General features: G+C 35.7%; 1 protein-coding gene across 1 annotated transcript in view; it reads right to left on the reverse strand.

Annotated features, from left to right (window-relative positions):
* LARP1B (La ribonucleoprotein 1B) overlaps positions 1-17,774 on the reverse strand; it is a 118,135-nt gene that overhangs the window by 2,109 nt on the left and 98,252 nt on the right. Inside the window, 6 exon segments of the mRNA XM_028102364.2 lie at positions 92-219; positions 932-1,041; positions 5,321-5,465; positions 5,819-5,979; positions 16,846-16,949; positions 17,400-17,611. Of these exon segments, the coding sequence (XP_027958165.2) occupies positions 92-219; positions 932-1,041; positions 5,321-5,465; positions 5,819-5,979; positions 16,846-16,949; positions 17,400-17,611 (860 nt within the window).

Genomic DNA, 17,774 nt, shown 5'->3' on the forward strand with positions numbered 1-17,774 from the left:
AAAAATTGTAAAATTAAAGTTAAGAAAGTCACTGAAAGCTCAAAATATGAAGGTAATAAAAAGACTACAGAAGAAAAGACTTAAAACTTACGTCAATGCGGAAGTCTTCTAACCTCTTAAAGCTACAGAGGTATTCCTGAAGTTTTGGGTCAATAGACTGCGTCTTAGATTGAGAATATTTTAGATAAGCCCAAAACTTTTCTAATCCATATAGCTGACCTAATAACAAAGAAAAATATTCACAATTATATAGAATTTAAAAAATGATTCATATTAATCATCCTACCAGCAAATGACCATTTATCCTCCAGCATATACTTTATCTAGATTTTGAGAAGAAGACATTGTAATAATAATGGCAGCTAACATTTAGTAAGCATTTGTTATATGACAGGTATTAAGTGGTTTTTATATATTAAACTAATTTGAAGCATATACAAACCTGTAATATGGGTGCTCTTGTGTACATTACTGATAAGTAAACTAAGGCTAACAAAGTTATGTAACTTAACCAAGGTCACACAGCTACCAAGTGGTGAAAATGGGATTCAGATCTACGTATGGATCTAGCCCAAAGCTTGCACTGTTACCCACTGTGCTGTTCCATCTTTCCAAGCATACCTGCTGTTACAAAGAATTTTCATGTAATGGAATATCAGTGAGTATCATCTTCATGTCTGTCAAGGGGAAAATGGCAAAATACTACTCCATAAAGGAACTCTTGGGCATGGTTATTTTCTAACACCTCACAGGGATGACCTTCTTACTATATGGTGCCCCATCCTTCATCAAGAACCGTTAATAGTGGCCTGAAGGTCTTAAATAGCCTATTCTGAAGAAAATAGTTATGAACTCCTTCCCTGTTTATTGCCTCAGGTTTACAGTTTCCAAATAGAGTAAGATTATTGGGTTTTGTTTTGTATTATTTTACCAGATTCGTAGTCTTTTTTGGTTTCTTCTTGGAAATCCTTAAAAATTTCTTGTCTGAATTTTTTTTCCAGTCCATAACTGTAAAACCTGAACAGACATTCTAATCCATACCTGTAGAAAGGAAATAAAAGGTTTATAATAAAAATTTTACTATGACAATGCAAACATCTCATAGATAGAAGCAAACAGGACACAAATAACCCCAAGCAAAAAAAAATAAAGGCTTAAATGTATGTAATTTTTAGGATGGTTTTTTTAGCTGAAGTGGTTATTTAGTAATCCATAGATGGCTTTGTTATTTTTGTTCACTCAGCCATAGCACCTCATGGAAGTATACTGGGAACCTGCAGAATGAGGCAGCCTATGGGCAACTACAGTGTGGCTCCTTTGGACAGACAGAGGATCTCTCCTTGGTATTTCTGAAGAAATTGTCAAAAGATTTAGTGCCACTGGGAATGTTTTCAATTTTTTCCAAACTGAGGTTTATAATAGTGCATGGTTTTAAATACTTTTGAACACAATCTTTACTCAAGAGAGAAAGACTATATACTTTTGTGCCCTAGACCCTATGTGTGGTTGACCCATTCAACTAGAAATGACAAACCTAATTAAATGGCTCCTAAGAGATCTTCCCTGCTTTAGTTATAAAGTACATTTCATAAAAGATATTTTGCTAAAATAATTGTAATTACTACATAAATCAGAAAACAAATTTCCTTGTATTCTTCTATAACTACCTAGAGAACCCAAGACGAATTGTGGACAGTGTATTAGCAAACTACATGGGCCCAACCTTTAATTAATGGTGATGAGTAGAACCCAGGAGAATGAACAAAGTCAACAAGACAGCAGTAAAAGGACAATATCTAGCTTACTCAACTAAAACATGTCACAGTTAAAAGATTCCTCAGTTAGAATCCTTAAGTTGTTCTGAGTGCCTTAGTGGAATAAAGACTACAATTTCTTCATTACTAGTAACATAATTTTGCCTAGCTTTTATTCACAAGAAGGGGTGTGTGTGTGTGTGTGTGTGTGTGTGTGTCTTTGGTAACTAGCTTATTTTCAAGATGGAAAGTGATGGTCTGTCCAGAAGAATAAATAGGTTTCTTGGCAAGCCACCAAGAGAAATGTGGGACTACCAACTACACATCCACACACTGACCTGAACTCTTTGCTTTGGTAGCCATAAGTGATGCTATTCTTTGAGCTTGTATGACTGAAGGCTAAGGGGACTAAGGACTAAAGAACCACCATCTCAGAAGTGACAAATCTGCCTTGATACTTCTTTCATGGGATATTATTTTGATATTAATTATATATTAGTTTATATTGGTAAAGGCCAACAGACTACTGCAATATTTGGATTTTTAGTCTTATTTTTTAGTAAACCAAATCCAAAGACCAAAAGGATGACATTAATAACAACCCAACTATGCAGCCTAACTGCTGGAGTGAAGAGCAGGGGCAAACGGCCGGCCTCTCAGTTGTTATTTATTCATTTACCCCTCATTATGAGACAGCTTAGATGAGTGGAAAACATAAAGGCTGAGAAGCAGAAAGAACTCTATTTGAATTTTAGGCCTGTAATTATATCCTAAAAATGGGGATAACAATATCCTACTTTTTAAGAATAGATGACATAATATTGTAAAGCACTTAGACCAGAGTTGGCATGTTGAAGACACATAATATAAAGGTTATTTCTCTCCTTCCTTCTTGAAACCATCTTTAGTCAATGGATAGATTTAGTATTGATCGTCTAATAACAGTAACAATTTATTGAGCACTTACTGTGTATCATATGTTAAGACCTTTACATGTTCGGTTTTGTTTAATTTTCACAATAACCCTATGAGGGTATCTACCATAATTTCCCCTACTTTATATATAAAGAACCTAAAGCTTACTGGGAATAATAACTTGCCAAGTTCACAGTAATTAATAGGCTGGGATTCAAATTTAGGTCTGATTTCAAAGCCTTCAGATGCTTAACCACTGTGCGATACTTCCTAAGGAAAGCTAATCCAGGCTAGTCATGAACACTGCAAAAACAGACCCAAAATAATGTGTTAAAAAGCTACCAGAGGGGCACCTGGGTGGCTCAGTCATTAGGCATCTGCCTTTGGCTCAGGTCATGATCCCGGGGTCCTGGGATCGAGCCCAGCATCGGGCTCCCTGCTGAGCGGGAAGCCTGCTTCTCCCTCTCCCACTCCCCCTGCTTGTGTTCCCTCTCTCGCTGTCTGTCAAATAAATAAATAAAATCTTCAAAAAAAAAAGGAAAAAAAAGCTAATAGAAACATACACAGATGACTGTAGGAACACAGAAGAACTCCCAACCTAGACTTGGATAGTCATGGGCGTTTCAGAAAAGTTATTCGAAAGTCCTGAAGAACAAACAAACTGTTTGCAGAAAGAGCAAAATATGCTGAGATTAATTATAAAAATGGCTTTCAAACTTTTCTAAGTACAATAGTAAGAAAAATACTTTATCTGGTGACCAAGTCAACGTAATGTGTGTACATAAAAGGATATATAAGTTTTGCAAACAATTCTTAAATTTGCATGTATGTATTAACTGAAAAAATTTACCCTATGTTCAGTACAGTCTGATATTTTTCAAATTACTATATTGACTTCACAATCCACTAATAGGTAGCACACCATAGTTTGAATGAGAACATCAAAATCAGAAATAGCAAATTTTGCCTTTTGTGCCAACTCTGGTAAATTGGCAGTAGCTGTTAAAATTTTGATAAGACTACAAATCTGAATTCAAGAACAACATTAAACAGTGCTGGGACTGATTAGAGATGTCAGTAATAACAGAAGAGAGAGAAACAGGTAAACATACTATGTATCTGTCATTCCTGATCAAGATAAAGATTCTGGATGAAAATTAAATAGTCTTTATTTTTATACAAGTCAGGGCAAATGTAATTTTTTTCTAGGAAAAATTTATTTGCAGCATCTTGTATTCCTTTCAAAGATCATGATAACTGATTAACAATATATTCTTATTTAAGATTTACAAGTAAAACTTGAAGAATGGTAAATTTGAGTAAACCGTAAGTGTAAAATTGTCTTTATTTCTTCTTTCCATCTCTTCTTCCTCCTACCATTTTCCAGGAATAAACAGTTTGCATGAGCCTATCTCATGTTCCTTCTCATCCTTTTAGTCTGGTCTCAACTCCACCCTATAGACACTCTCAAAACTTACCCAGGGGCGTCTGGGTGGCTCAGTTGGTTAAGCGACTGCCTTCGGCTCAGGTCATGATCCTGGAGTCCCTGGATCGAGTCCCACATCGGGCTCCCTGCTCGGCAGGTACTCTGCTTCTCCCTCTGACCCTCCCCCCTCTCAGGTGCTTTCTCTCTCTCTTTCTCTCTCTCTCAAATAAATAAATAAAATCTTAAAAAAAAAAAAAAAACTTATCCTGAACATTTCTCAAGAAAACAAGGTCTAACCTGGTTGAAAAGAATGAGTTAGCAAAGAAGAGGGAGGAAGAAGAGAATATATACAGACACGTAGAGGCTAGAGCTTGTGTCATTCAGAGAACACGTTCTGTACCACTGGTTGCCCAGAGAACTAGAGCACTAGTAGGAAAAAAATGAGATCTGATAGATGAGTCTGGACATATCATGAGAGGCTTTATTTTTTCTTGGCTCAAGGTATCTTAACAACTAGTTTAGCTCTAAGTATTTATCAATTTGGGGATGTGTATGCCTATGCAAGGGAAGTCTCTAGTGGTTCTTTCAAATTTCATTTGGCCTTTGTGCCAGCCCCTAAGATGACTCCAAATGATCCTACCTCCCGGTATTCACAATCTTGGGTAGTCTCCTCCTACCAGGTATGGTACGAGGGTTGGTCTGTGTGAACAATATCACATGGCAGAGGTGATGGTATGTTTCTTTCAAGCACAGGTTATACAAGACACCAAGGTTTCCATCTTGGAAGTTTTCCATCTTTCTTAGATTATTTCCTCTGGATGAAGTCATGTTGTTAAATGCCTAATGGGAGGCTTATGTGGTGAAGAACTAAAGCTTCCTGCCAACAGCCATGTGAATAAGCTTGAAGAGAATCCTCCAGCCTGAGTCGAGTCTTCAGAGACTGCAGCCTAGTCAAATATCTTGCCTGCACATGAGATATCTAAGTCAGAACCACCCAACTAAGCTGTTCCTAGGGTCTTGACCCTTAGAAACTGTAAATTAATAAATGTTGTTTAATCTTCTGAGTTTGGGATAATCTGCAATGCAGCAATAGGAAACTAATACAACCCTCTCTCCAGTTATGTTGTGCTACTTTCATAGCTCAAAACTGGGCTACTTCAGTACTAGTTTTTATATTATTTTTTTGAAAACCCCTTAACTGTAAAAATGTGAGAAAATATTTGACCTGTAATTTTCTTTTGCATCTTCCCAAGCAAGTTGTCTAAATTCCTCATACATTTTTTTATTGAAGTGATCTCTGAGGAAAAAGGACCAGAAACGAAAGAGGGTATTCATTTCTTGGGACTGGCCAATTCCCAAACGTTTTCTCTCTGGAAAAAGTTAAAATAATAAAACATTTTTTTGTTAAAGAAACTTATTAAAGTCAAAACAGCAGACATTTTACGTAACTTAAAATATTAATCTCCAAAATGTATTTGGGTTTCTTCTAAATAAGGGACAAATATTAATCCATTTTCTGACTCATTGCTCAAATTTAAGCATTCGTCAATAGTAACAAGAATACGCTAAACTTTATTTCTTAATGTATCTAAGCTACAAAACACATGAATACTTAAGGTAATTATAACAAAATAAAAAATATCTTAACCTGATATTAAATGTCACATTTTTTAATATTATATTTTAGTTTTAAACATAGCTACATAAAGGACAAGCATCTTACCACTTAGACATCTTCGACGATACTTGTGGTACACTTGTTGGGTAAAGCCATTTTCCTTCAAAAGTTCATGAGAAGGGTGCTGGAACTTTGGAAATGAATGAGGAGTACATCCATAACTTCCTACTAGTGGTGCACCTTCTGAAGGTGAAGCATTTGAACTGCTGTTTGAGGAGGGGGGAAAAAAGTCTTCAAACTGCAATATCAAGAACCAAGTGTTTAAACAATTTGTGCTATTTGTTTGTTATTGAGTCTGAACACTGGAAAAGACATTAGTCCCTAAAACTAAACTAATGATGTAAAGAACTATATATGAATTGCTATTTATGTTTAACACACAGTTATATTCAGAAGATGATAAAGAATATGGTTATAAATTCCCAAACTAAAGCAGTAAGTAGAAGCAGTAGGTAATTGAATAGCTAGCTTATTCCTCTTCCAGATCATTATTAGTTTAGTTTCTTATGGTACTGGAGAAATTTTTAATTTTTATGAGTAATTAAGTAAATGATGTAAATTGGATAAAGGAAATGAGAAATAAAATCTGGCGCAAAGGTAATAATTTCATTATTTTTTTTGCAAGACATACTTGCAATTCTGTACATCAATTCCACTTCTGAAAAATCTCTGAAATCGGTCTTCTCCTTTTTGTCTGCACTCCATTATTCAAATATAGGCTTTCTTCCTCTTTCACTCAAACTAACTGGTCTCCTTGTTTTTCCAGTCTCCCTCCTCTATCCTACCACCAAAGTGATCTTCCTGTGTTTCGTTTTGTTTTTGTTTTTCAAAGTGATCTTCCTAAGCCACTGATCTAAATCAGTGGTTTTCAATGTGTGGTCTGCGACGATGCGTGGAGGGGTTCCCAAGAACTCTTCAGAAAGTTTGCAACTCAAGACCATTTTTGCAAAAACACTAAGGTATAATTTGCTCGTTTCACTGTGTTCACATTTGTACTGATAGTACTAAAGCAACGGTGTATAAAACTGCTGATGATAATTGAGGCAGTGGCACCAAACTTTACATACTAGTGATTGTATTATTCACTGCAATGCATGTGCAAGATTTTAAAAAATACCAGTTTCAACTTAAGAGGTCCTTGATGGAGCAAAAAAAATTAACTTTATGAAATCTCAAGCCTTGAGTACCTGTCTTATTGTGTGTGACAAAATGGAACAAAAGCTTTAGTTTTGCAAAATGAGCAAGTTCTGGAAATGTTTCACAACAATGTGAATATCCTTAACACTCCTGAACTGTACACTTAAAAATGGTTAAAATGGTAAATTTTTTTGTTTTTTTTATCACAATTAGAAAAAAATGGGGGCACCTAGGTGGTTCAGTTGGTTAAGCGTCTGACTCTTGGTTTCAGCTTGGGTTATGGTCTCAGGGTCCTGGGATCGAGCCCCACGTCAGGCTCCCTGCTCAGCTTCGAGTCTGCTTGCCCCATTCCCTTTGCTCTCCCCTACCTACCGCCACCTTCCACTCTCTCTCTAATAAATAAATCTTAAAAAAAAAATGAGATGAAAGCATAAAGCACTTTCACAGCACTATCAAAGTACAATGGCTATTTTTATTGACTGAATGTTCCTTGAATTCCTAGCCCCTAATATGATGGTATTAGGTGGTAATTAAGTCCTAAGGGTAGAGTTCTGATGAGTGGGGTAAGTGCCCTTATAAAAAGAAACATGAGATAGCTTGGTTTCGTTTCTGCTATTTGCCATGTGAGGATACAAGAAGATAGCCATCTGCAAAGCAGGCCCTCACCAGATACCAGATCTGTTGGCACCCTCATCCTGGAACTGTGAGAAATAAACTTGTTATTTAAGCTACCCAGTCCACGGCATATGTGTTAGAGCAGCTCAAACTGAGACAGTTGTCTATTTTATTTTATTTTGTTTATCTGAGAGAGAGAGAGAGCACAAGCAGAGGGAGCAGCAGAGGGAGAGGGAGAAGCAGGCCCCCCACTGAGCAGGGACCTTGATGCGGCTCGATCCCAGGACCCTGGGATCACAACCCAAGCCGAAGGCAGACGCTCAACAGACTGAGCCACCCAGGCACCCCAAGAGAGTTGTCTTAAGCCAAAGCATTTGTGTGATAAAGTTGTGAACTGACCTAGTTGATTTTTTCATGGAACACCATTTTTAATTAGAAAACAACAAACAAATTATGGTTATTCAGACTTCATTTTGTGTCAGACATTTCCTTGAAAATGAACAAAATGAACCTGTAATGTCAAGGAAAACTGAGCTTTCATGCAAATATCAGAATTTTTGAAACCTTGTATTTGTCGCCATGAGCCTGATAGTTTCCACTAATACTTAAAGACTTTTCTAATGAAATCAGTGGTGATTTTTTTTTTAGGAGTTTGTGTATGCATGTCTGCGTGTATGGTAAAACATACACGATATTTAATTTTAATCATTCTTAAGCATGCTTACTATTCATCAACATTAAATATTCACAATGTTATATAACCATCACCACTATCTATACCTAAAACTTCTTTATCATCCCTCACAAAAACTCTATTAAACAATAATTAGCCCTTTCCTCCTCCCTTCAGCTCCCAATAATCTCTATTCTACTTTGTCCCTTTCAATTTGACTATTCAGGGTACCTCACATACAAGTGGGATCATATTATATTTACCCTTCTGAGTCTGACTTATTTCACTAAGCATGTTTCCAAGGTCTATCTATGTGGTTGTTGCATAAATTAAACTTTCATTCTTTTATATGGTTGAATAATATTCCATTAAATATATATACCATATTGTGTTTATGCAGTAATCTGTTAATGGATTTGGGTGGTTTTCGTCTTTTGACTGTTATGAATAATACTTCTATAAACATGGACATAAAAATGTTTGTTCAACTCCCTGTTTTCAATTCTTCCGGATATATACCTAGGAGTGGAATAGCTGGAACATATGATAATTTATGTTTTATCCTTTTGAGAAAATGATGAACTGTTTTCCAGTGGCTGTGGCATTTTATATTTCCACAAACAATGCTCAAAGATTCCAATTTCTCCACATCCTCACAAACATTTATTTTCAGGTATATATGTATGTATGTATGTATGTATGTATGTATTTAAGTAGGCTCTATGCTGGGCATGGAGCCCAATGTGGGGCTTAAGCTCATGACCTGAAATCAAGACCTGAGCTGAAATCAAGAGTCGGGTGCTTAACCAACTGAGCCACCCAGGTGCCCCATATTTTCAGTTTTTAAAAAAATTATACACATTAGACAGCTCAGGCTGCCATAACAAGATACCACAGACTGGGTGGCTTAAACAACAGAAACTTATGTTCTCACAGTTCTGGAGGCCAGAAGTCTATTAGAAGGTGGAGGAGGGACAGTAAACTATCCTCTACTGAGAAGGCACTTTGAGACAAAAACACAAAGCAAGCTACTCCATACTATTTAGTTTTTTATTTAGGGCAACTTACTGCCAGAGGGATGGGGTGGACAGATGATCTCAGCACTATGCAGCTATTTTCCACAAAGTCCAGACCTTAATCTACAGAATTTACAGAGCAGGGGGATCATTGTGGTGACGTCAAAGGGTAGTCATCTAAAGTAGCACCATCTCTGTGCCAGAGGGATCTCTACTAGTTGTCTCAAGTGGCACAATCTATATACCTTCCCTCATTCCAGCTAGAGCACACAGTATCCTCCAATAGGCCTGGAACATGTAGCCCTGTGGAAGGTCATTGTGCAGACAAGAACAAGATGGAAGGCAAAAGATGGAGTCAGAATTGTCAGCACTCCTACAAAGTCCAAGATCAAAGTGTCAGCAGCACTGGTTTCTGGTGAAGCTTCTTTTCCTGGCTTACAGAGAGTCACCTTCTCAATGTGTCTTCACATGGCTTTTCCTCTGCATATACAGAAAGACATCCCTTGTGTCTCTTCCTCTTCTTATAAAGACACCAGTCCTATTAAATTAGGGCCCATCTTTATGACTTCATTGAACTTTAATGGGTCTCCTTAAAGGCTGTACTAGCTCCAAATACAGTCACACTGGGGGTTAAGACTTCAACATATATTATTTATACTACCATCCTAGTAGCTGTGAAGAGGTGTCTCACTGTGGTTTTTGATTTGCATTTCTCTAATGACTAATGATGTTAAACATCTTTTCAAGGGCTTATTGGCCATTTGCATATCTTCTTTAAAGAAATGTCTATTCAAATCCTTTGCCTGTTTCTGAATTGGGTTTTTTTTTTAGTTGTCAAGTTTTTGAAGTTCTTTATATATTCTAAATATTAATTTATCAGATATTTGATTTACAAATCTTTTCTTCTATTGAGTAGATTGTCTTTTGACTCTGATACTATCTTTTGATACATAAAAGTTCTTAATTATGATGAAGTATGGAAAAAAGACAGTCTCTTCAACAAATGGTGGTGGGAAAACTGGACAGCCACATGCAAAGGAATGGAACTGGACCCCTTATACACAAAAATAAACTCAAAATGAATGAGAGACCTAAATATGAGACAGGAAACCATCAAAATCCTAGAGGAGAACACAGGCAGTAACCTCTTTTGACATTGGCCATAGCAACTTCTTACTGGACATGTCACCAGAGGCAAGGGAAACAAAAAGCAAAAATGAACTACTGGGACTTCAAGATAAAAGGCTTCTGCACAGTGAAGGAAACAATCAACAAAACTAAAAGACAACCTTTGGAGTGGGAGAAGAGATTTGCAAATGACATACCAGATAATGGGTTAGTATCCAAAATCTATAAAGAACTTATTGAACTCAACACCCAAAAACAAATAATCCAGTTAACAACTGGGCAGAAAACATAAACAGACATTTTTTCCAAAGAAAACATCCATATGGCTAACAGACACATCACTTCTCATCATCAGAGAAATATAAATCAAAACCGCAATGAGATACCACCTCACACCTGTCAGAATGGCTACAGTAACAACATAGGAAACAACAGATGTTGGCGAGGATACGGAGAAAGGGGAACCTTCTTACACTGCTGTGTGGGAATGCAAACTGGTGCAGCAACTCTGGAAAACAGTATGGAGGTTCCTCAAAAAATTAAAATAGAGAACCACCCTCTGACCCAGCAATTGCACTACTAGGAACTTACCCAAAAGATACAAAAATACTATTCGAAGGGGCACATGTACCCCAATGTTTATAGAAGCAGTATCAATAACAGCAAAATTATGGAAAAAGCCCAAATGTCCACTGATTGATGGATAAGGATCATGTGGCTTATATATATATATATACATACACACAATGGAATATTACTCAACTATAAAAAAGAATGAAATCTTGCCATCTGCAACAAAATGGACGGTGGTAGAGAGTATTATGCTAAGCAAAATAAGTCAGTAAGACAAACACCATATGATTTCACTCAGGTGTGGAATTTAAAATACTTAGAGATATCTGATACCAAAACCAAATAAAGACTTAAAATAAATAAATAAATAAAAATAGGTTTTTAAAAAATCCAGCAGTATATTGAAAATATTATTCACCATGGCCAAGTAGAATTTAGCCCAGTAATGCAAGGGTGATTTTCTTATGTTGAACCATATTTATTTTTTTAAGTAGGCTCCATGCTCAACATGGGGCTTGAACTCACAACCCTCAGGTTAAGAGTCACATGTTCTACTAACTGAGCCAGCCAGGTGCCCCTGACAACTGCTGGATTTCATTTGCTAATATTTTGTTGAGAACTTCTGCACTATATTCATAAGGGACACTGGTATATCATTTTATTTTCTTGTAGTGTCTTTATCTGGTTTTGGTATCAGGGTAATGCAGGCCTCACAGAGTAAGCATTCCCTTCTCTTCAATTTTTTGGAGTTTGAAAGGGATTAGTGTTAATTCTTCTTTAAATATCTGGTAGAATTTACTTCAAGTGAAGCCAGTTGGGCTGGAATTTTCTTTGTTGAGGGATTTTTGATTAATGATTTGATCTCTTTATTCTTATGTATGGGTTGAGATTTTCTATTTCTTCTTGAATCAGTTTAATTTGTATGTTTTGAGGAATTTGTGCATTTCTTCCAGGTTATCTAATCTGTTGATGTATAATTGTTCATACTATTCCCACCGAATCTTCTTATCTCTGTAAGGTTGGTTAGTTATGTTTCCATTTCCATTTCTGATTTTAGTTATTTGCATCTTCTCTTTTTTTCCCTGGCAGTCTAAAGAAACTTTGTTAGTTTTGTTGATCTTCTCAAAGAACCAACATTTATTTTTACTGATTTTCTCTGTTTTTCTCTTCTCTTTATTGTTTATTTTTGCTCTCATTTTCAACATTTCCTTCCTCCCTTCTGCTAGCTTTGGGTTTATTTTGCTCTTCATTTTCAAGTTTCTTAAAATATGTTAGGTTACTGATTTGTGATCTCTTTTCTTTTTAAATGTAGGCATTTATAGGTATAAATTTCCCTCTGAACACTGCTCTCCTTGCATTCCATTAAAATTTGGTATGCTGTTTTCACTTTCATATATCTCTAAGTATTTTCTAATTTCCTTTATGATTTCATCTTTGACTCATGGGTTAAAAGTGTTTTAATTGCCACATATTTGTGATTTTTCCAGTTTTACTTCTGTTATAGATTTCTACTAACTTCATTATATTGCAGTCAGAGAAGATACCTTATATGGTAGCTCATTTAAAATGTACTAAAGTTTTTGTTTTCGCCTAACACATGGTCTATTGTGGAGAATGTCCTGTGTGTACTTAAGAATGTGTAATCTGTGCTGTTGTTGGGTAGAATATTCTATATGTATCTGTTAGGTCTAATTGGTTTATTGTGTTGTTCAAGTCCTCTATTTTATTACTCATCTTATGTCAAGTTGGTCTATGCATTATTGAAAGTAGTGTATTGAAATCTCCAACTATTCTTGTAGAACTGTTTATTTCTCCCTCCAATTTTTTGTTTTTGCTTCATATATCTTTTTTAAAAAGATTTATTTATTTGAGAGAGAGCAGTGGGGAAGGGCAGAGGGAGAGAATCTCAAGCAGACTCCCTGCTAAGCATGGAGCCTGACACAGGGCTAGATTCCACAACCCTGAGATCATGAGCTGAGCTGAAATTAAGAGCTGGATGCTCAACTGACTAAGCCACCCAGGTGCCCCAATTTTTGCTTCATAGATCTTGTGGGGCTGTTATTAGTTACATATATGTTTATACAATTAACCCTTGAACAATGCAGGAGTTAGGGGTGCTGACACCCTACACAGTCAAAAATCCACATGTAACTTTTGACTCCCTAAAAACTTAACTACTAATAGCCTACTGTTGACCAGAAGCCTTGCCGATAACATACACAGTTAACACATACTTTGTATGTTATATGTATTATATACTATAATCTTATAATAAAATAAGCTGGGAAAAGAAAATGTTATTAAAAAATCATAGGAGAAAATAAAATTATAATACTGTACTGGGGATCTAAGTATAACTGGAGTATATGAATCTATATTCATATCAATCAGCCTAGGATTTATTTTAGCAACATTCTGCAGATTAGGAACAAATATAATGGGAAGAGATCAGGGTTTATTCAGTTTGAGATGTGGAGCTATTAGAGGCATAAAATAAGTCTAAAAGCAAGAATCTAGAATTCAATGAAAATTTATGAGACAGAAAAAGACAAGAAAATTAAAATTTTAATCAAAAGATAATGCAAAAAAAAAACGAGATTTACAGCAGATGACCCACCTATTGGTATGATCACACAGTGGACTTAAATATAACTATGATTAGATTAATATGTTGAAGGAACTCGTGGAAAGGAGAACAACATACATGATACAGAATCTCAGTAGGAAAAGAAGAACTATTATTAAGAAGTCAAATGGTAATACAAAATATATGAAGCATAATATCAGAAATGGAAAATTCCTGTGATGAACTTATCAGGAGACTGCACACAGCGAAAGTATATTTGAACATGGGTCAATCAAAATTATCCAACATGAATTACAAAGAGAAAAAGTAGAAAAAAAGATCAGATCATCTAAGAGCTGTGAGATACTAACAAATGGTCTAATGTACATGTAATTGGATTCCCAGAAGAAGGGGGAACAAACAACAAGAACACAAGGCAAAAAATACTTGAAGAGATAAGAGATGAAAATTATCCTAACTGAATAAAAGACAACAAACAATAAATCCAATAACTTGGATAAATACCTTGTGTGCCACACACATATATACATATATAACCGTATCCATACCTAGATCCATCAAAGAATTTTATACTCAATAAGAATATCTTTCAAAATAGAAAAAAATAAACTTCTCCTGATAAACAAAAGTTGACACAATCCACTGCTAATAGACCTGCACAACAAGAAATGTTTAAGAAAATGAAGAGCACTAGAATGCCTGGGTGGCTCAGTCATTAAGTGTTAAGCCTTTGGCTCAGGTCATGATCCCAGGGTCCTGGGATGGAGCTCCACATCAGGCTCCCTGCTCAGCAGGGAGCCTGCTTCTGCCTCTCCCACTCCCCCTGCTTGTGTTCCCTCTCTCGCTGTGTCTCTCTGTCAAATAAATAAATAAAATCTTTTAATTAAAAAAAAAGTAAAAGCATTAGGAATGGTAAAAATGAGAGCAAATGTTTTAAAAATTTCTCACATTGGAGCGCCTGGGTGGCTCAACAGTTAAGTGTCTGCTTTCAGTTCAGGTCATGGTCTCAGGGTCCTGGGATTGAGCCCCAGGGATGTCTGATCATCTGGCTCCCTGCTCAGCAGGGAGTCTGCCTCTCCCTTCTCACCCCCCCATGCACTCTCTCTCTCTCAAATAAATAAAATCTAAATTAATAAATAAATAAAATAAAAATTTCTCATGTCTTTAAAATATAACTATCTAAAGAAAAGTAGTAACAAAGCATAGCACAGAGGATGGGAGGAAATGGAACTTTACGATATCAAGATTCTTATGCTATACATGTAGTAGTATAATATTATTTGAAAGTAGACTAAGTTGAAATGTATATTATGAACAGTAGAAGACCAGTAAAAAATAAGATATAACTGAGAAGCCAATGGTAGAGATAAAATAGAATTATTATAAAAACTCAACTGATCCAAAAGATGGAAGGAAAAAAACCAAAGATGAGATGAGAAAAGTAGAATATAAAATGGTAGATTTAAATCCAACCATATCCATAAGTACATTAATGTAGATGATCTAAACATATGCATGTTGATAGTGGACGAGGCTGTGGTGTGGAAGGCAAGGAATGCAGGGAGTATAAGGGAACTCTCAGTACCTTCCACTCAATATTTCCTCTGAACCTAAAACTACTCTAAAAAATAAATCAATTAAAAAAATTTAGTCATTATTATAAATACTTGTCTGTCACCCCTGTATTAAGCTCCAGAAAGGCAGGGACTGTAATTATCTTGTTCCCTGCTGTTTACTCAGTGCCTAGGAATGCACCCAACACAATGTTAAGCCCCTGCTTTCCTGATACATTTTACTTGTGGGAGAAGGTGGAGTGGTGCCTGGGAATGAATAAATCACTATACAGATGAATTATTAATAACAAAAGATATAACATAATAAAAAATGAATTGTAAGGAACATATTCCTAACTAAACATTCCATTAAATGTTCTAACTAAACTAAATGTTATTGACTAAACATCTTTCACCATTATTTGTTGATCTCTAAATATACTGCTCTGATTAAAAAAAAAAAAAAACAAAAAAACCCTGGAGGGGTGCCCGGGTGGCTCAGTCGGTTAAGTGTCTGTCTTCAGCTCAGGTCATAATCCCAAGCCTGGGATCGAACCCTGCGTTGTCAGGCTCTCTGCTCAGTGGGAAGCCTGCTTCTCCCTCTGTCCATCCCCTTGTTCGTTCTTTCTCTCTTTCTAATAAATAAAAATCTTTAAAAAAAAAATCCTGGAAAATAAACTCTCAAAATCACTTAGAACACAATAACCATAAGTATACAATAGGCGTGCAAAAAACATATACACATTTTATCTTTTAAGGATACTATATCAATGAGAACAAAATGTAGAAGTATCAAATAAATATCACTGGAAAGACAGAGGTGGAGATTTTCAAATCATGATAAACTCACTAGCTTTTCTTTGACTGAAGCTATTTATCCTTCCCGTCTAGTAACCAATCAAAGAACACTTTTTCCTGAAGCTAAGTTTTCATTTAGAAAGTTGGTCAGATAATTATTCTGAAAATATCTACACAAACACAAAATGTGTGTACAAGGAACACAAAGCAATTAGCAGCAAATCACCTCTGCATCCACTGTACAGGACAAAACATACCATATTTTTTTTTTAAGATTTATTATTTATTCATTTGACAGAGAGAGAGAGACAGCGAGAGAGGGAACACAAGCAGGGGGAGTGGGAGAGGGAGAATCAGGCTTCCCACCAAGCAGGGAGCCTGACGCAGGGCTCGATCCCAGGACCCTGGGATCATGACCTGAGCCGAAGGCAGACGCCTAACGACTGAGCCACCCAGGTGCCCCAAAACATACCATATTATATTGTACAACTGGCACTATCAAACGTTTGCTCTATCATCTCTTTTGAGGTAAGTAATAGTCTTTTCTAAAAAAATTAAAGCTAAAAGAAAAACCACTTACTACTACAGTCAGCTAATCTCTTTTCCCCAAAAGGAAAAATTTCAAAATAACAATGTGTTTTATTTCCATATTCTTTATATAGTTTGAGTAGGTTGTTTAGCACATTAATTCACTAAGAATTAATGCCACTGAGAATCTGGAATCTTTCATAAACTTATATATTTTTTATCTAAGAGTACACATTTGTGGAAACTAGTTTAAATGGAAAAAAGATTGTCCTACTCAAGTATTCCTTAATGTACTTATTGGAAAATTGTCCCACTTATTTCCTTTCCTTTGGCTTCTTTTTAAAAACTATTTTCATTGTTCCATACTTTGCTAACATATAAATTTTTAAATATTCCAAATGCCTAATTAGTAACTGTTTTCAACTTAAAATCAAAAACAAAGCCATGTTTGACAAATATAGTACCTGACAGATGTTCTTGGCCCGTGATCTCTGGAATCCATTACCCAACCAACATGACACTCTAGAGGGGGATTTGTACTATGTCTTGTTTTTCTCTTTCTTGGACTCTAGAGAAAAAGAAGTCAAACATTGCTATTATTTCAGTAGTGTGAACTTCACAAGTAAATTAAAACCCTCTGACTGTAAACTAGCTCAAACATTTTCATACTGTGGATGACACATTATGAAATCACATGAAGTCACAAAACTCAGTATCTCACAAGTTACAAAACTTTAACAAAGAAGGTCCTTTGCTAGGTTTCAACACAAGGATTAAAGGAAATACAACTTAGTATGATTCTTCATTATACCTTCTGATCGACATTAATTACACTACAAATTGTAAAGAAGTTATTCCTTAACCTGAGAAAACATCACTAGGGTAAAATGCCACTTTTAAACGAATTCTTACAGGCTAAAATATATATTTTAAAAAAATGATAGAAACTAAAAAGTCTCATTTTGTAATGTTAAAGGATATAAAATGCATGCTTTATATTCCTGGTTGTTTTGTGTACCTTTACATCAATAGCTTTTGGTTCTTTAACAACAGGATAAAATCTTGGTGTTTTGTTTGGATCTTGTAACCTGGGTGTTCGAGGTGTTTTAGGTGTCCTTGCAGGATTAATTCTAGGAGATTCTGGAACTGCTGTGGGCAATGAATGGGCCATTGCTGCTGAAGATATTTCTGAAACATCAAACAGCTTCTGGGCTAATTCATCACTCAAATCTGCAAAACAAAAAAAACTAGCTAAAATGTATTTAGATGCTAAGAAAGTATTTTACTTGAGAACAAAGGTTAATTCTGAAATTTTCTACTCTCAAAAGATTTTTTCATTAGAAACATTTAATATGTAAGAATAAAAAATAAACACTTATCTGTACATCACCTA

This window comes from Eumetopias jubatus, unplaced genomic scaffold, assembly GCF_037043125.1.
Source record: "Eumetopias jubatus isolate StellerSeaLion01/CBP00866 unplaced genomic scaffold, mEumJub1_p1.0 scaffold_2, whole genome shotgun sequence".
Classification (NCBI taxonomy): Eukaryota; Metazoa; Chordata; class Mammalia; order Carnivora; family Otariidae; genus Eumetopias; species Eumetopias jubatus.